This window comes from Ambystoma mexicanum, chromosome 1p (genome assembly GCF_040938575.1).
Source record: "Ambystoma mexicanum isolate Mex_15411 chromosome 1p, UKY_AmexF1_1, whole genome shotgun sequence".
NCBI classification, from domain to species: domain Eukaryota; kingdom Metazoa; phylum Chordata; class Amphibia; order Caudata; family Ambystomatidae; genus Ambystoma; species Ambystoma mexicanum.
The window spans coordinates 144,741,695-144,762,196 of record NC_090921.1 but is presented as its reverse complement, the minus strand read 5'-3'; the positions used below and the strand labels follow the sequence as shown (position 1 = coordinate 144,762,196).

At 45.2% G+C, this 20,502-nt stretch overlaps 1 protein-coding gene across 3 annotated transcripts in view; it reads left to right on the top strand.

The window, feature by feature from the left end:
* LOC138567267 (rhodopsin kinase GRK1-like) overlaps positions 1-20,502 on the top strand; it is a 270,406-nt gene that overhangs the window by 185,518 nt on the left and 64,386 nt on the right. For 2 of the 3 annotated variants that reach the window (XM_069645302.1, XM_069645321.1), the window contains exons 3-5: positions 1,955-2,082; positions 9,855-10,012; positions 10,193-10,276. In XM_069645302.1, coding sequence (XP_069501403.1) covers positions 1,955-2,082; positions 9,855-10,012; positions 10,193-10,276 — 370 coding nt within the window. The remainder of the gene's footprint in view (positions 1-1,954; positions 2,083-9,854; positions 10,013-10,192; positions 10,277-20,502) is intronic. The other variant, XM_069645312.1, reaches the window with a different exon arrangement.

The following is a 20,502-nucleotide window of genomic DNA, read 5'->3' as shown; positions in this document are numbered from 1 at the left end:
CGACAGCGTTATTGCGATCTCTCGCCCGGTTGGGGGCAAATATCCATGAACTGGTGCAGAAGCCTGTGTACACGGGCCAAAGTGCAGGTTTACATTAACACACTAGGACCATTATATATCCTAAGCCAACAGCTCCCTCTAGTGGTGACAACAGGCAAAGCTATGCCAATTGCCATTGTCTCTATGCATCCTAAGGCAACAGCTCCCTCTAGCGGTGACAACAGGTGAAGCTATGCCAATTGGCACTGTCTCTATGCATCCTAAGGCAACAGCTCCCTATAGTGGTGACAACAGGCAATGCTATGCCAATTTGCATTGTCTCTATGCATCTTAAGTCAACAGCTCCCTCTAGTGGTGACAACAGGCGAAGCTACTGCATCGGACAAACATACATCTGGCCTTTTATTATATTGTTAGATGCTTCACCACTGAAATACTGACGCCCACACCCATGTTCTATCAGTGATCACCACCTCCCCCACTTGTCCATTTGTGGCCAAGACTACATTTCACAGGAGCCAAAAGGCATATTTTAGCAATCTAGCCAGAACTAACTCTTGTAAAAAAACATTGACATTTGGTGTGAACCACATGCGCGAATGTAAAGAAGCTCGAAAGGTCGTCGACCCAGGAACCTCACCGGCAGAACAGGACGTTAGTAGGTCTTGCTGCCCTTCAGCTGTGTTCAGACTGAGGGCCTGGAAACAGGCTCACAGGTAATGGTAAAACAGGTACCATTTGCAAAACACTGCCTTTTTTAACTCCCTCCCCATTGCAAGTTTGGAGGCATACATTTCACTACCGATATTCCGAAGGAATACAGCCAGACTCTAATACCAGCAGATTTTAAAGTGGATTTTTACATTGAAAATTCACCCAATTTTTACCTCCACCCTGTAGGTAAACATTGAAGAAAAAAAGTTCTCACATTTTTAAAAAAAACATTTTTTCTGTACTAGAGAGAAGAGCGGGTGATTCCCCTCAATACAAGGGAAACACTTTTTATATAGCAACATAGGAATAGGTGAAAACCTGCATTTCTGATGCCAAACCTCTGACCGCCTTTCCATGTGCTAAAAAAAAGGGTCAAAATCGTACCCTCTGTGTATAAACAATTTACAGAAATGATCCGAAACACTACTGCACACAAAACATATGCCACTGTCAAAGTGAGGAGAGAAAAAAAGACACGAAACCCTGCAAGCAGTACTTCTGGAACGCCATCAGTGGTATACCAGCCATGCCACCACCATTACCACGGCAGCAGTGGTAAGGCTGGAATTGGGTGTATTTTCAAAAATACCGCCAGTGGTAGTGGTAATTCCCAACGGGGGTATTTCTCAATAGAAATCCACCCAAACTTTTATGAGGACCTTGAGTTGGCACTACTGGGCTCTATCAGGTGTCATGATCAGCAGCTTGGACAGTGCACCACCAGAAACTTGCAAAGTCCTGTGGTGATCCAGGAGAGATTCAGCCCACGGTAATCAACGCGCGCTTCTGCCACAGCGTACCATAACTGACCAAAGCATTTAAGCCATTTTCATTGTGTTCCCTCATAACCACTCAAACTTATGAATTGTTTCCCTGCCTTTGTATTTTTTTGTATTGAAGAGTATGCTTTTATAATAGAACAATATTGTTCTGGAGGTTGTTCATTTATAATGGAGTCACCAAAGGGTGTGCAGTATCCTCTGTTGTCGACTCCCCACTCCTTTGCGTTCTCCGCAACCCAATGTAGGCAATACAAACACCCAGGCAGGCTGACTGAAGTCTTACAGCTGGCCGGAAACAATTCTGATTCTGGGATGTGGAGAGAGCCTGGCCCCCCAGTGATACCTGCTTGAGGACATACTCAGTCTGGGGGAGGCTGCTCTAGGCTCCAGTACCCCTGGACAATCATATTCCCCATTAGTAGCGTTTCTGATGTCTGTCTGGTTCCTCTTGCTTGCAGGGTGCTATCGTGGAGAAGAGGATTCTGGCCAAGGTTCACAGCCGTTTCATTGTCATGCTGGCCTACGCCTTCCAAACCAAGACCGACCTTTGCCTCGTGATGACCATCATGAATGGAGGGGACCTCAGGTATGGGACCCAACCAATGGAACTGGTTTTCCCTCCGAACACCATTGAAAGCATCCCCAAGCCCCTTCTGGTGAGGTCTGTGAGTACCTGTGGTCCCATATACCACAACTCTAGGTGGTGGCGGTATTGCACCATGGCCATATCCTCTGAGAGATGGGGCCACATGGTGTCATCTCTGAAGTTTAACCATTTCTCCCCTAATAAAAGCCACTTGCTATGTCTTTAAGATATTAATTTCACGCAACCCATTCATTATCCCACCCACTATAACGAGGCCACATTTGAGACTGGCTATCATCACCTGATAGTCAACCTCAACATGGTACCATTAAAATGTTTCTAGAGGAGACTAACAAGTGAATACATTTGAAACTAAAAGTCAAATAACACCTGTTCACTTTTCTTACATGCAAGGATAATCCAGGGAGCTGAAAAGTTAAAAGGAAGAACATGTATGTGTTAAAGGTTTTATCTAATTTATAGATATCTAGTTTAAAAAGGAAACGAACATCTACTTTTGGGATAACCTAAGAAGAATCAGGAAACAAAAAAGCGTAGAAAAAACACAGAAATTAAAACCATCAAGAACATTGAAGAGATTTGAACTATCAAAATTAGGAGTACCAAAGCAGCCATTAATAATTCGAAAGCCTTGATAAAGTGCTAAGAGCGAAACACTGGCACTCATGATGAGAAAATTCCTGCCGCTTCAATGTCACTTACAGTTATGAATACCATGCCACAAAATGTGTTCTTCTAATTAATAAATATGTGTATCTCGATAATAATTGTTCCTTCATGCTAATTATCTAATTTTTGGTTTCACCTGAAAAACCATCACCAAGGGGCCCAGGACAATATTGCTCGCAACATTTTATTTATAAATACCTACCTCAGTGAAGTGGGCAGACGCCACAACAGGGATATTACCTAGCCCCACTTGTATATGAAACTCATTAAAGTCATTGGCAAGCTCTCTTGGAACATCTGATTAGCACTGCAGGCACAGAATCTATATAATCACTGCACCGTCGTAACTGCGCCGGCGTAAATGTTGACGCCAATTACAGCACGGCACAGTGATCAGATAGATCACTTTACTCCCCCACAATACTCCAACCCCCACCCCACTTACCTTTACCGCGGCACACTTCTGTATGCGCCGCTGACACCTTTGTACTCCTGCAGCGTGAGTTCTTCCCACTTACGTGGGACGATGCTGGCGCCGCAGGATCCTATTTTTAAATTGCCTTTTTCCTGTCCCCCACTTAACGGAATGGTAAGCGGGGGACACCCCTTCAAACCCTGACTCCCATTACTGCCACCAAGGAGAGCTAGGGACACCCCTGCAAGCCCCGCTCCACTTGAGCGCTGTAATGGAAGTCGGCATATGCAAAAATGCCGGCAGGGCAGTAAAAGCGCAGTCAGCATTTTAGAGTCGCAGTTTTGGTATGTTTCCCAAGCACATACTCTGGTCAACAAGGACAATCTTGTAAGAACTGTGTACATTTTGTAGTAGATATTTATAAAGTGGCAGATCAGAGGGAGGCTCAATTCATTCATTTGCTGCACCATCCATCTTGCAGAAGGATAAGCAGCGTCAATACAATTCAGTAAAGGCTTATACTGTCTCTCAGGGCAAATAAGGGAGAGCCTTGGCAAGTAAAAGCTCCATAGAAAGTCCTATTTATCTAAGGGATAATAGAGAATTATTCAGGAATGCAATCTTTCAGGCCAAAATGTAATTCCTTAAACAAATCGTTCAGTTACTCCACGCATTCCCTGAATTAGCCCCTTAACCAAACCCCCTTTGGATAATGAGCTATAAACTTGAAATAGATCAAATCTGTCAAAATGTTATCAAAATGGCTGTGTCCATCTTGAAAGGTTTGATCACTGGAACAAGGACTTTTACCACAGTAAAACCTGACCTATTGTAAATCTGAGAAATAGCACTTGAAAACATTAGGGAAATAATCCATTAATGTAATATCACAAACGGTGCACAGCTCCCACGCCCAGCGACCATTATCAAGGACTATGCAAAGACGCGACTGCCAATTAACAGTAACTTCATGAGCTGCTCCCTTTAAGGAAATGCTCTATACCAGATCCACTCAAACAGCTCTGGATTACACTGCCGACAAAGAGTGCCAGGCTGGATCCATATCCCCCTACCCATAATGATCTGTGAAATGGTCCAACTTCAGCCATTTATGGAATCCCACCACACTTAAGATGAGGGGCAATTGGGTTTCTGGCCAAATAAAGTCTCAGAGGCAATCCTCATCGGTGCCTCAAACACCATTCAGGAGGTGCGCTCTGTTGCCTGTACAGTAAGATCTATATCCTTCGACACCCTAGATCACACCTACACTTATGTCACATTAGGGACATTCAAGGAGCGCCAGCTCCTTCGATATAAATCACTCAGATTCGAGAGAGTAGGGTGGTGAATAACAATCTTTTATGGAAGTAGTCTCTCAATTTCATAACTTTTCAATTGGGAATAGTTATATTTCCAATTTCATAAAGTAGCATAATCTCTCTGAGAGAAAATGTTAGTTTTTCCCAATTGAAAAGTTATAAAATTGAGAGACTACTTCACCACCCTACTCTCTTCAATCTGAGTGATTTATATCGAAGGAGCTGGCATAACTTGAATGTCCCTAATGTAACATAATGTTTAAAGAATATTGGGCAGCCACAATATTGGAGCATATGTTGACGACCGCTCTGCATTTTCAAATTAAAATCAGACTGGCCATTAAGGTTGACCCCTTTGCCTGCAACTTCAAAGTTCCCACCTACACTTATCTACAGTTAAAGAGGCAGAGGGAGGTATATGAAACACCTATGAATATGTTCAGATATCTTTCAATCCAGGATCAAATCAGGTTGCTCCTAATTTGTTTTCTTGAGTTATCTGTGGAGTCGCTTGGAGATCCTACTGGTCTCTTGATCTGCTTCAGATTTAGGTTCACATGCAGCATGCATTTCCACTTCAGGTGTGTGTCAAGTTTCAGAACTACGCTGATGATGCCCAAGTGGCGCGTTAACCCTCAAGAAAGCCGACCTATAACATTGGCACTGCATTGTCCATGTTCAAGAAGTGACTACACCAAAGTTGGCTCGGTCTAAACAAGGCTAAAACAGTGTTTCTTCCGATACCTTCCTCTCACACATTTCCTATGATAAAACGGATTAGCAACAGCTTATAATTGTAGGCAATGTTAGTTCCCTTCTAGAGAAGGCGACGACAGCAGGTATAATATTTAATTGGGGTAATGGAGTTGTTATTGACATCCTCTAAAGCAATCCAAATGGCCGGAATACAGCCAATCCTTTTGGATAATGCCCTTCCCCAACTTTCTGCCTTCAGCTTCACCTCAGCCAATAACTTGGGGCTGGCATTATTCAATGAGAATTGCCCAGCCTGCTGTCTATAAGATTTAATTCTAGAATGTGTGGGGACAAACAGATGGATCCAGAGTTTTCTAAAAAAAAAAAAAAAAGAAAAGACAGAGCCACCTTTGCACATGCCATTGTTGACTCAAAATTGGATTTGTTTACTCCCTTCCTAATAGGGGTAAAGAAAGTACCTCTGTTTAGCACAGGTCCTTTAGAACACAACCAAATGAGAAGTGATAAACACCCTTTGTAGCAAGCACATTTTTCCAGAGGACTACATTGCCTGTGAAGTACAGAATGACAATGAAAGCCCTGCTCCTAACTTCATGTAAGTAAAGGAGTCTACCCAACAAAGATTGGAGCCAACTAGCCTGCACTGGTTTTCTGATTAGGCAGGAAGACGCTATGCAGAATTCTGTGAACTATGAAAGACTTGAGTGGGGGAGAGACTTTCTTCATTCAGTTAGCTAATTTATTAAACACATCCTAGACGGGCCTCTCAGGAAGGGAACCTGTTTTTCATGCAGAATGACATCCGTGCTGTTATGCGACCAGGGTGTGTAGCACAACAGGAATGTTAACAATGATACTTACTAGTTTGGGGAAGGTCATCATTTCATTGCTCAAATTACCAAAGGCTTAAAAGGGGAAGCAACTCTTCCCTCTTATGGGCCTTCATTTGGGAACAGAGACATTAAAGACCATCCTATTCACTAGTGGTCAGGAGCTAATTTAGCTAATGGTATCCCCCTTTCTATGCAAGAGCTCTTGCCTTTGTATCTAGGGGTTATCACTCTTCCATATACAGAGAGGGGCGGGGGGACTGGTCTAAAGATAAGCTATTTCTTCCCTAATACAAGGAGGGGGGCACTGGTCTAAAGATAAGCTATTTCTTCCCTAATACAGGGGGGGGTGCACTGGTCTAAAGATAAGCTATTTCTTCCCTAATACAGGGGGGGCACTGGTCTAAAGATAAGCTATTTCTTCCCTAATACAAGGAGGGGGCCACTGGTCTGAAGATAAGCTATTTCTTCCCTAATACAGGGGGGGCACTGGTCTAAAGATAAGCTATTTCTTCCCTAATACAGGGAGGGGGCCACTGGTCTAAAGATAAGCTATTTCTTCCCTAATACAGGGAGGGGGCCACTGGTCTGAAGATAGGCTATTTCTTCCCTAATACAGTGGGTGCACTGGTCTAAAGATAAGCTATTTCTTCCCTAATACAAGGGGTTCACTGGTCTAAAGATAAGCTATTTCTTCCCTAATACAGGGGGTGCACTGGTCTAAAGATAAGCTATTTCTTCCCTAATACAGTGGGTGCACTGGTCTAAAGATAAGCTATTTATTCCCTATTACAGTGGGTGCACTGGTCTAAAGATAAGCTATTTCTTCCCTAATACAAGGGGTGCACTGGTCTAAATATAAGCTATTTCTTCCCTAATACAGGGAGGGGGCCACTGGTCTGAAGATAAGCTATTTCTTCCCTAATACAGGGGGTGCACTGGTCTAAAATAAGCTATTTCTTCCCTAATACAGTGGTGCACTGGTCTAAAGATAAGCTAATTCTTCCCTAATACAGTGGGTGCACTGGTCTAAAGATAAGCTATTTCTTCCCTAATCCAAGGGGTGCACTGGTCCAAATATAAGCTATTTCTTCCCTAATACAGGGGGTGCACTGGTCTAAAGATAAGCTATTTCTTCCCTAATACAGTGGGTGCACTGGTCTAAAGATAAGATATTTCTTCCCTAATCCAAGGGGTGCACTGGTCTAAATATAAGCTATTTCTTCCCTAATACAGGGGGTGCACTGGTCTAAAGATAAGCTATTTCTTCCCTAATACAGTGGGTGCACTGGTCTAAAGATAAGATATTTCTTCCCTAATACAAGGGGTGCACTGGTCTAAATATGAGCTATTTCTTCCCTAATACAGGGGGTGCACTGGTCTAAAGATACGCTAGTTCTTCCCTAATACAGTGGGTGCACTGGTCTAAAGATAAGCTATTTCTTCCCTAATACAAGGGGTGCACTGGTCTAAATAGAAGCTATTTCTTCCCTAATACAGGGGGTGCACTGGTCTAAAGATACTCTAGTTCTTCCCTAATACAGTGGGTGCACTGGTCTAAAGATAAGCTATTTCTTCCCTAATACAAGGGGTGCACTGGTCTAAATAGAAGCTATTTCTTCCCTAATACAGGGGGTGCACTGGTCTAAAGATAAGCTATTTCTTCCCTAATACAGGGAGGGAGCCACTGGTCTAATGATAAGATATGTCTTCCCTAATACAGGGAGGGGGCCACTGGTCTAAAGATAAGCTATTTCTTCCCTAATACAGGGAGGGGGCCACTGGTCTAAAGATAAGCTATTTCTTCCCTAATACAGGGAGGGGGCCATTGGTCTAAAGATAAGCTATTTCTTCCCTAATACAGGGAGGGGGCCACTGGTCTGAAGATAAGCTATTTCTTCCCTAATACAGGGGGTGCACTGGTCTAAAGATAAGCTATTTCTTCCCTAATACAATGGTGCACTGGTCTAAAGATAAGCTAATTCTTCCCTAATACAGTGGGTGCACTGGTCTAAAGATAAGCTATTTCTTCCCTAATCCAAGGGGTGCACTGGTCTAAATATAAGCTACTTCTTCCCTAATACAGGGGGTGCACTGGTCTAAAGATAAGCTATTTCTTCCCTAATACAGTGGGTGCACTGGTCTAAAGATAAGATATTTCTTCCCTAATACAAGGGGTGCACTGGTCTAAATATGAGCTATTTCTTCCCTAATACAGGGGGTGCACTGGTCTAAAGATACGCTAGTTCTTCCCTAATACAGTGGGTGCACTGGTCTAAAGATAAGCTATTTCTTCCCTAATACAAGGGGTGCACTGGTCTAAATAGAAGCTATTTCTTCCCTAATACAGGGGGTGCACTGGTCTAAATATAAGCTATTTCTTCCCTAATACAGGGGGTGCACTGGTCTAAAGATAAGCTATTTCTTCCCTAATACAGTGGGTGCACTGGTCTAAAGATAAGATATTTCTTCCCTAATACAAGGGGTGCACTGGTCTAAATATGAGCTATTTCTTCCCTAATACAGGGGGTGCACTGGTCTAAAGATACGCTAGTTCTTCCCTAATACAGTGGGTGCACTGGTCTAAAGATAAGCTATTTCTTCCCTAATACAAGGGGTGCACTGGTCTAAATAGAAGCTATTTCTTCCCTAATACAGGGGGTGCACTGGTCTAAAGATAAGCTATTTCTTCCCTAATACAGGGAGGGGGCCACTGGTCTAATGATAAGCTATTTCTTCCTTAATACAGGGAGGGGGCCACTGGTCTAAAGATATGCTATTTCTTCCATAATACAGGGAGGGGGCCACTGGTCTAAAGATAAGCTATTTCTTCCCTAATAGAGGGAGGGGGCCACTGGTCTGAAGATAGGCTATTTCTTCCCTAATACAGTGGGTGCACTGGTCTAAAGATAAGCTATTTCTTTCCTAATACAAGGGGTGCACTGGTCTAAAGATAAGCTATTTCTTCCCTAATACAGTGGGTGCACTGGTCTAAAGATAAGCTATTTCTTCCCTATTACAGTGGGTGCACTGGTCTAAAGATAAGCTATTTCTTCCCTAATACAGTGGGTGCACTGGTCTAAAGATAAGCTATTTCTTCCCTATTACAGTGGGTGCACTGGTCTAAACATAAGCTGTTTCTTCCCTAATACAGGGAGGGGGCACTGGTCTAAAGATAAGCTATTTCTTCCCTAATACAGGGAGGGGGCCGCTGGTCTAAAGATAAGCTATTTCTTCCCTAATACAGGGAGGGGGCCACTGGTCTAAAGATAAGCTATTTCTTCCCTAATACAGGGAGGGGCCACTGGTCTAAAGGTAAGCTATTTCTTCCCTAATACAGGGAGGGGGCCACTGGTCTAAAGGTAAGCTATTTCTTCCCTAACAGCCCCTTACTGCATTTCTGTTGTCTGCCCATATCAGCGACTTGGAGTGGGGTCCCAGCTCTGGTGTTAGGAACAGGCTTACTTTTGTTGAGTAGCCCCTTCCTTTCTTTGTTCCCTGGTTTGGGTCCGATCATTAACCTGCAATCATTTCTAGTCACTTGAACGTACATGAGCACTGAAGTAGTGCACTTGTGTACATGTCTGACCTTTAGGTTCTGTCCCAGTGATAAGCCTGCATCTTGGGCTGTCCCCTAGAGAGCAAATCTGTATACTTACCTTGAGATGTGTCCTGACTTTGAACTCTGGGAAGAGATTTCACACAGCTGTCATCAGCGTTTGTGCCACATTTCCCCTAAATTGCTCCAGTTACCGGAATTTGACGGTTTCACAACTATTTGTCACCTTGTGGTTGCAGGTACCATATATATGACGTGGACTTGCAGAGCCCTGGGTTCTCGGAGGAAAGAGCTGTTTTCTACACCGCTCAGATCATCTGTGGGCTGGAGCACCTGCACCAGAACAGGATCATCTATCGCGACCTGAAGCCGGAGAATGTGTTACTGGACGATGCAGGTGGGAGACACTTACTGACATGCACCTTTCATTCAAAATGCACCCTACCCGCTTCTGGTAGAGATGAATTCAGTGGGATGCAAGAGCTAAGGGCCGAATATGGTGCGTGTCGAGAAATAGATGAGAATTTGATGTCGCCCCCAGTGCACGGTCTTGAAATCGGCTTATCTCTCTCTGCAGGGCATGTCAGGCTCTCGGACATGGGGCTAGCGGTAGAACTACCAGAAGGCCAGGCTAAGACGAAGGGATACGCCGGAACACCCGGTGAGTCATTGGAAAGAGATGGTCCTTGACAAGCTCCAATGGAACCCTCTTCCTTTCTATACTTTGCCAATGGATGTAGGTTTCCTACCTGGGATAACCCAGGAAACGTGTCTACGTGATTAATTCGAGGTGCATTTTAACGCGGCCGAAAAAGGAAATTTTGCATAATGAAAATCTCAAATTCCCTCTACCATCACCTCTTTACCCCCTTAAACCATACCTAAATACCCCCACTTACATTGTTTCGACTCCCTGCATCAGGCTTCTCCCTGCAACGCCATCTCCATCTCTCAAAACTTCCGCCACAGGGCCCCTTTATTTATTTATTTAATTTCTTTTTTCTTTATTGTCACCTGCTTAACCACCGAACCCATAATATCGAACAAGGGGGGCGGGGGAAACCCCCGCAACCCTTGTTCGACATCATGGAATTCGTTTATTATTTCCGATGCCGAATGCGCTGGAAATGCGATACGCTTTTTTTTATTCTACATTTTCGGACGAAACGCCATGAAACAGCATTATGTGCTATGAATTGATAATGCAGGCTACAAATGTACATTGAGGAGTCTTCGAGGACAATGAATTTATGACAAATCCTCTTTGCCAAGCAGTCAAAAGTCAACAGGCCAGCTCAACTTTGCTTTTAACCATGCAAGTGTATTTCAAGACATATCTATTCCAATGCTCGCCCTTCCTTGTACGAACGAGGACAAAGACTGATATGCAGGGATATTTCTCCTCTGTGAAAGGGTCAGTGAGCTAAAGACTTGGTTGAGACTCCCAGACCCCCCTTTGTTTTGCATATTAAGTAACGTTGGGTCTCGCCCTAAGTTACCAGGGGAATCCAGACATGGACCCCTTGCTCACTGTTCTTAGAGAGGCACAGCTACACCCTACTGATGAGGCCCAACAAGGCTGAAACACATTTATGGGGCTGCTGTTAGTACTCTTGTTCACAGGAGAATTGCCTAGCATTTCGGTGCTGGGCTGCCCCTGGGCAGGACAAAGACTGATATGCGGGACATTTCTCCTCTGTGAAGGGACAGTGAGCTAAAGACTTAGTAGAGTCTCTCCCAGGAGCCATCCACCCAAGAACAGGTCAATGGGCCGTGTTTGTGCTGGTAGAGAGACCCCGCTTTGTGGTGACCATTACAAGCATGTAACACCTGCACCTCCACCTCACCTTCCCGGCCTTTGCTCTCCATGCTGCCTTCACAGCCGCCTGCCCTTTCTAACATAAGTATATTCTGTTAGAGGCATTATTTTTGTAATGAGATTATTTTGTATGAACAACTAGATTGATTGTTGTTGTTAGTTTGTGTTTTTGTAACTATAGTAACCATATTTGTATGCACATTATCCACAGCTAGAGTGAACCTATGCCCACCTAGACTGTGTGTTGCTGGTAAATTAAATCATTTTGTATCTAGATTCATTGGTATCAGGTCATAAAGTCCCCATACATAATGTCGCCGGGAAACGTCATTGGCAACATTATAGAGGGGGACATGATGTATGGGGATGGATTGCAGGGATGTCCCCTGCACCCCTTGCAAAAAATAACTTTTTTAAAATAATGTCTCCACAAAAAAACGGCAACTTTTTTGTCAGGAGACATTTTTGCGGGGACATTATTACATGGAACCGATTAATATAATGCCCATCTACTTCAACTGTTACAGCTAGATTAACTCATTTAGTGTGTAAAATAATATGTATGCTTTGCTAGTTTGACCTGTGCACAGTTCTAACACTGGAGATAGATTGTATGCACACCTAGATCACTGTAAACACTGATGGGGGGGCGTGGCTTTGAGCCATAGGCGAGCGGATGTAAGAGCGCCCGGCTCCCTGTCAACGCGTAGATCCTGGCGGCGGATCCGCTGCTGATTACTGCAGCTGGCTGATCCGAATCAACGAATGGCTCCACAATGCAGAGGGGCACACCTCGGGACTGAAACTAAGGGTGACCAGATTTAAAAGGTAAATAACCGGGACAGGGCAAGTAACATAAAAGTAGGACTAACTCTTGAAAGTGGCTGTCAAGGCACTACACTTCAATAGCGTTTGGAGAAGAAGGGGGTTTAAGTGTTATTGTTCAAATAAACACATTATATTTAATTTATCACCAACTAACACTATCTTAAGTTGTAAAATGCAGCATTTCTTCTGTGTGAGATTGTGCATTGCTGCCTCCCAGCCAGTGCTTTAAGTGGGCCGGGGCCTGCCGGGGCCGGGCCCCGGCAGTCTCCATAAAGTGGGGCTGAGCCGGGGCCCAGCCGGGTCCCCCCGTCCCACACAACATTGGCTGGATGCATTATCCCGCCGCGGCCGCAGCCGCAACAGGAGATGCGCCAGTCAGTATGTCGGCTAAGCTGACAGAAGTGCCAGCCAGCCACAGCGACGCTGAGGCTGGCGGCACTTCTGTCAGTTAGTGTAACTCCCTCTGATGACCCCTCATCAGGGTCATCAGAGGAAGTTACTGTCCCTTTGTTTTCCCTCCCCAGGTCACTGACCCCCGCGGGCTCCGTGATCTAATATGCAGATTAAATCACGGAGCCCGCGGGTTCGCAGAGGGTGAAAGACGCCTCGGGCTCAGTGATCTATGTGCTCTGAGCAGATAGATCACAGAGCCCGAGGTGCCTTTCTCCGTCGGCAAAGCTTTATAAAAGATGCCTTGTACTGTGTACGTTTCAAGCCATCTTTTATAAAGGTAGAAATATTTCTATGTTTATAAAAGACGGCTTGAAACGTGCACAATTCAAGGCATCTTTTATAAAGCTTTGTCGACGGACAAAGCCACCTTGCGGTTTGTTTTGTCCGTCATCAACGCTTTATAAAAGATGCCTTGAATTGTTTACGTGTCAAGCCATCTTTTAGAAACATAGAAACATGTTACAAATATCTATGTTTATAAAAGGTGGCTTGAAAAGTACACAAACCATAGTAAGGTAAGCACACAAGTGTGCATAACTTACTATGGTTTGTGCACTTTTCAAACCACCTTTTATAAACATAGAAATATGTAACATTGCTATGTTTATAAAATATGGCTTGAAAAGTACACACACCATAGTAGTACGCATACAAACATAGAAATGCTCACATACATTTATATATTTGTTTGCGCACCTTACTATGATTTGTGCACTTTTAGGCCACGCCCACAATGAAAGCCACGCCCCCAAACGAGGGCCCCCCCCTCAATTTCTTACCCCACTTAAAGCACTGCTCCCAGCTATGAAGACCTTCAACCAAAAACCGGGACCATTGCAGTTTCCAATGGGAACATAATCTTGACAAAGGGGGACAGAACTCCAAATACCGGGACAATTCTGCCAAAACCAGGACGTCTTGTCACCCTACTGAAACTGGGACCGCAGCATAACTGAGCTTTGAGTGTCAGAAGTGGATGACTGAAGCCTTGAGTGGCAACCCCACCAACTCCGGCACTAGAAGGGGTGAATAACCTATGCTGGGGGGCAGCAGCAAAGCGTGCAGGGAACCTCCCGCGGCCATTTGCACTACGCAGCGTGCCTGTCGTGTGTGAACACTCTCATCGGGCTCGGCCACCTGAGTAAAATCTCTGTCCTTTTCTTGGGAGGCAGAGCTGTGGTTGGATGGATTCCGGCCTGCTGTGCCCTCAACTATATTTGCCACGTGCATGGTGTGTGGCAGGTGCCCTGCCTGCTGCTTAGACTCCTTTCATAGTGTGGCGCGACCATACCTGCCTACATTTGACCTTCAAAAACCCTGAGATCTATGCCCCGCCGACAGCCACACAAGACTCTGCCCATGTGCACACATCTCCGCCCACACGAAGGGGAAAGGAGAGGAAGCGGCATCCACCGTGTAGGGAAAAGGAGGAGTGCATGCCCAATGCTCTGCCGTCTGCTTCACCCCGCCCGTGGCCCTCAGTCAAGAGGGTGCTCGTGCATCCGGGGGGAGGCGAGGCTGCAGCCCCTACAGCATCTGTCGCTCATGTGCTTTGTTTGCTCCCGCAGGATGGAGAAAGTGTCCGGCTCCACCACTGGAGCTCCAAAGAAGGTGAAGTGAAGAAGCGGCCACCGCAACATCGAGTAAGCGGCAGCTCCCACCTGGGGAGTGAAGATACAGCTCACGCTGAAATGATAAGACCCTTGAATACCCCAGCCGCAGCATTTTGGCATCTGAAATTCCCACCCGGGAGAGGAAAGAAGGTGCGGCCAGCTTATCTTTGCCGTGCTGGCGGGCCCAGTAAGATCCCGGACCGCCCGGCGGTGAGTGAATGTGCAACTTCATGTTGGAGCAAGGAGAAGGGGTGTGTTTGCTCAGGGGTCGAAGCCCCAAGAGAAAGACTGAGACTCAGCTTGCTGCCGGAGGGTGGCGATGCCTCAGTACATCGCAGGACTTACCACGAGAAACCCGTGTGGTAAGGGGAAAAGTCTCTTACCAGTATGACCGATTGATGTCTCTGGAACCTCCTTCACCTAGAAATATCCTGTGTCAACTATTGGATGTTTTGGTGAAATTCCCTGGGAGCCTACTGTGGCGATCGACATGGCTAGAGGGATACTGATGACCTTGTTACACAGGAAGGCCCGTGCAAGTATGGTCAGGAGATGTAGTAATCGGACCATGTTTACATTTTGGGGGGCGGGGGGGGAATTGTCCATGGCCTGTAGGTGATCCATGCATTTTCTGACTTCATTTTCCCTGCATGCTTAACATTTGGGTGGTGTTTTAACTACCTGAACCCTCCATCCAGTTTCAGTGTGCACATGCTCACCTTAGCTCAGGGCCCCTCAGATGGTGTATAGCCATTGAGAACAATGGGCGTTTGGTCTTATAAAGTTTGGTTTATGGTTCTTTTCGTGTGAGCAGGGTTTCCATGGGGAAAGTGTGTATGGTGGGTATAAGGGTCAATGGTGTGCTTCAATTTGTGAATCCCTGATAGTATGATCTGGTCTGGTGGGAGTTCCATGCTCACTGGTGGGGGACTGTTTTTGAACAACGCATACGAATTTCAATACCGATTAAGCATATATCTTGGAATGTACACAGTAAGAATGATTTTACGTAATACCGTCGAATCCTGAGGAAATCGGGTATAGATATAGTATTCCTCGATTAGAGATATCGCCTCTCAGACAAGCTTAGTGGCTTGTTCAAGAAATGAGGACAGGGGTATGGACCTTCTTATTCTGCAAACTCTTGGGGTGTGCTGATTTGGATAGTGGATACTATCCCATTATGGTATACGGTCCTTTCATCGCCAGTCATTTTTACAACTGCCTTTTTTTACAAGAATAGAATTACGAATAAGCTCATTGAAAATTTGGGGGGAGTGGGAAAAGGCAGATAAGGGTTGGAGGGTCGGGAATAGTTAAAAATAGGTGGGGGATTGCAGGAGGAAACCAAAAAACATAAAACATTTCGGTGACCTTTTTCAGAATTGTGTACTTGTTAGAAAGGAAGTCCTAAAAATGACTGGCGATGAAAGAACATAGAACCCCGATTATTGGTGTAAACTATGATTTCTGATTCAGAAGGAAGATGTGGGCCAGCGACTCCAACTGTACGTTAGACACGTCCAGGAAAGATCAGTTCAGTCCACAGTGTGGTCAAAAGCCTCACTCACCTTGCGTGATGGTTTGGGTAGTTTGGGTTTGGAGGATACATGGAGGAGAAGGAACCAATGTAGCCATGCCTTCTCTTTTTATTCGAATCCCTGCGATGTATACACAATAACTGACAACTTTTTGTGAGCAAGGACCACCTACACATGTGTGGTGGGACAAACTATCTGGAACGACGTTGTCAGGCCACTGACCTTTGGTGATGGAGGCACAAATATAAGATGGTAAAGTACAGATTCCATTGCGGGGGCATTGATCTGTAGAGCTGAGATATGGTGCATATAGAGATATGTTGGAGACAGAAATAGAACGATATTTTGAGATCAATCAGGGTTCACCTGGTGAAGTAGGTGTGGAATGGGAAGCCTTTTTTTTTAAACTCTAATGTTCGCAAGAGAAAACTAAAAACTATAGCAGTGAGCACTTCAAACAATATAATCATTAAGTCATAGATTTCTGCAAGAGCAACTATATCAAGTCAAATATTAACCTCACTGAATCAAGTGTACATTCCACGAATCAGAACAAAGTTCTACTTTTCCATAAGCATAGTCTCATCAATAATAAAATCAACTGTGTAGATCCGACAACGACACAAGATGAACATTTAAAAAGTATCAAAAACGAAAACAATACATAAATACATTTTAAAAATGAGGAATCCCAAATTGTTTTACTGCTCAGGAGTCCTTTCACTAACTCAATTTAACTTCAACCACTTGCAAGTCGATCAAATATTCGTCCACCATAGAGGCTGTTAAAAGGTGTCCAGAGATGCAAGTAACTCTCTTCCTGACCTTGTCTCTGAAACCTAACTCTCTCAAACACAGATAATGTCAGCACATCACTTACCCAAATCTCCACTTGTTTTTTCCTTGTCTTCCACAATCTCAGTATCTGTTTTTCTGCTATCACTAACACTTTGTCAATTCATTGACTATATTGCTGAGTAATTTCACATCGTTCCTTAATGGATAACAAAAGAGCTTGCAAAAGGCATCCTGGGAAATCTTATTGACAATAGTGTATCCAATCTGTCTAGCACATCCCTCCAAAACTCCGCTGACCTAGAACAGTTCCATAACATATGAATAAGTGTGCCCCTCACCGTTCCACATCCCCAGCAAACATCATTGTCAATCGGACCCAAACTACACATGCATACTGGTGTCCAATACAGGCAAGATTCAGCAACAGAACGACTCACCGGCATTAGATTGAAGTAATTGAATACCATACGTGGTGAAGAACAAAAAACGCTCTCTAACGGCATGAATAACATACTTAGGGCCTCACCACGACTTGGGCGGTAACGTTAGCGCTATTAGCGCGGGGGCTATTAGCGCGACCGCCTTAGCCCCCGGCGCTAATAGCGCGGGATAACAAGTTGGGCGGACTTGGAAGTCCCCATTCCCCATTGAGCCCATTTGGGAATGCCCCATTCCCCATTGGGCTCAATGGGGAAATTTGGCGCTCTTACCGCCGGCGGATTTCCCGCCGGCGGTAATAGCGCACATTTTCGGCAGATTTCCCCCCAGCTCAGAGCTGGGGAGAAATCTGCCGAAGTCCTGCTTTGGCGGACCCTTAAATCCGGCGGTATTAGTGCTACCGCCAGATTTAAGGGTTACCGCCAAAGTCGTGATGAGGCCCTTAGTCTCTATATCAGGAGGGATTCTAGTTCTCTAAACCTACTTCTCTCCCTATTTCCCAGACCAAATACCTGTTGCAATTCCTCAACCGGTAATATATGCCCATCCCGTGCTATTTCTCCTATACTTAAAATCCCCTTCGAGATCCATCTCTGGCATTTTAGGGTCTTATTAGCATTTTGCAGAACAGGATTGTACCTACTAGAGGCCTTATACTGTAATATAGGTTTCCATTAAAATTAATCAACCACCAAATAGGTGTTTCCCTGGTCACAACAGTAGATGGCAGCTTACCGTTTGCTCCAGGTATTTTCCCCATCGAATAAATGTTATTCAACTTTAATACAGGTAACCTCTTTAATACAGGTAACCTATCTCTTTCAATCGATGGCCAAACTGGCTCATGCCCATTCTCTGGTAATATATAAAGTGCTGCTTTCTTCAATACAAATCATCTATAATATATCTCAAGGTCTGGATAGCAAAGCCCCACCTCCTTAGAACTACGTAATAAAATGAATTTTGAATCTTCTGTCTTTTATTTCCACCCCATTAGAAATCCTGAAACATTCGGTCCATCATTCTTATCATTTTCTTTGAGAAAATCAGGGGTAAAGATTGCATAACAGAGTCATTTTGGCAAGAGAGACATTTTAATCGCGTTCACCTTAGCCAAGATCCCCAGGATCAACCATTCCCACATCCTTATGTCCCTCTTTAAAGTCTATACTAATTTATTCACATTGAACTACTACACCTTCTTCATATCTTAAATCAAATAGATTCCAAAGTATTTCACATGGGAGTCTGACCGTTTGCAATTCCGATCAGCAAAATCCCCTCTCCTGCGAGTTATAGAAAGTGGAAACCCCTCAGTCTTATCCCAGTTGGATCTGTGCCCTGAGAGCCTACATATCCTTTCAAAAATGCTTTTTCAAGATTGTACTACCTCCCTCTGGGTTAGACAGGACAAACGCCATATCATCTGCACCACCGTCAGTCCAAATTTCAAACCTTGATTCCTCGTTCATAGCGTATATTGAACAAAAAGGGCGACAAGGGACAACGCTGTCTCGCTCACCTTGTAAGAATGAATGAGTCAGACAGCTCATTATTCACCCAGATGCACGCCCTTACTGTATTCTGAAGACAACTGACTTCACCAAGGAAGTTATTTCCATATCTCATCCTTTGTGGTGATGGAGGTACAAATATGTAATGGTATAGCACGGATTCTATTGTGGGGGCATCGATCTGTAGAGCTGAGAGATATGTTGGAGACAGAAATAGAACGATATTTTGAGATCGATCAGGGTTCACCTGGCGAAGTGGGTGTGGAATGGGAAGCCTTTAAAGTTGTGAAAAGAGCGTTTTGCTTGTCTACCATGTGTGGGGCATGGGTTTCCTTGAAAGGATTGCTGGAGAAAGTAGAGAAGGAGATAGCCCTAATTGAGAATGGGATGGGTGGCTCTGTGGTACGGGACACAGCACTGCCCACATTGCCTGCAACCAGGTGCCGCAGCCCCATGAAAAGATGGCCACCGCTGTGCACCGTGGCTACTGGGAAGACCTACCAGCTCTGCAGGATCCTACCATCAACATGCGTTCTGATTGGCCGCCACCTCATACAATGTTAAAGGTGTCCCCCAGTCGAATGGCAAAGGCGGCCCCTTCCAAAGGCATCTTCCAAAGGCCTGGGACCCCTATCTGGGCATGTCGAAGCATGGCCGGCGTGCCAGCCAAGGGACGCTGCCTCAATTCCACTGCCTGCACTCACAAGTCCATATCCCAATTGGAGCTACAAGCCGCCCTCAGTCTCCCAAGATCTGTGAGTTCCGGAGGCCATGGCGACCCCTCTGTTGATTCACAAGGTAAGGCAATCTCTGTCTCTCGAGACAATCTCTCTCACCCAGCTTGCCATGTGAGTGCCCTCATATGTTGCTGCTCCCACAAGCGTATCCTAGTCCCCTGCAACTCTGCTATGTGCTGCACCATACCAATATTTTGGAACAACCCACATAGACCTGTGCCCCCTTCTGTCACAAGTTTTCCCACTGCCACCTCCCACCACCCACCACATTCTTGCCACCAGCTTTACCCACACAGTGGTTAGGGCAGCCTCGCCTGTGGAGGATGTGGCATGACCAACACAGCTTTTACTAGTATAAGCCACCCATATGATCCATCGGCAACGCAAGCCTCACCCTGCCCTGCCATGGAATGCAACGTTTATGCAAATTAGTTTCCAGAATCTCTAGTGCAACATCAGATGTGTTAGGCCTCACCATCCCCATTGCAGTCATGTTTAGACGTGCAAGGCTTGCTTCCTGCACCAAACCTCCCCTATCCCTGCCACCCCTAATGTACCCATTTTGGGCCCTGCCAACGCAGTTCCACTACCCCCAGCTAATCAGAATGTATCACTCAACTGCTCCCTGATCAATGTATGCTCCCTTGGAGCCCATGCCATCGGTATCCATGACTTCATCATTGACTACCACCTGGCCTTGCTTGCCACCACTGAATCTTGACTCCACAGTGCCTCTGGCCCACTGCTATCGTTAGCCATCCCACCCAACTACTCCATCTCCAGAGAAGACCGCCTCAATACCCGTTGTTGCCAAATCCTCCCTTCTTATGAGAACCATCCCTACTTCTCCTATGCTCGGCTATGAAACACTGCTCTTAAAACGTGTGATTAACCCTCAGTCCACTCACAGCCTTCTTCTCCTCTACCATCAGCCCAACTTCCTCAGCACTCCGGAGTCCGACATCCTTCTCCTGATCACACCCTTCATCAAGCCAACTACTAAATTCATGATCCTAGGCGACCTCAACCTAGGCTTCGACAATTCCACTGATGCAAAAACAGTTGCACTTGCTCACTCACTTCAAGCCATGAACTTTGTCCAATTAGTTTTTTCCCCCACACACGCAAAAGGTTGCATCCTAGACT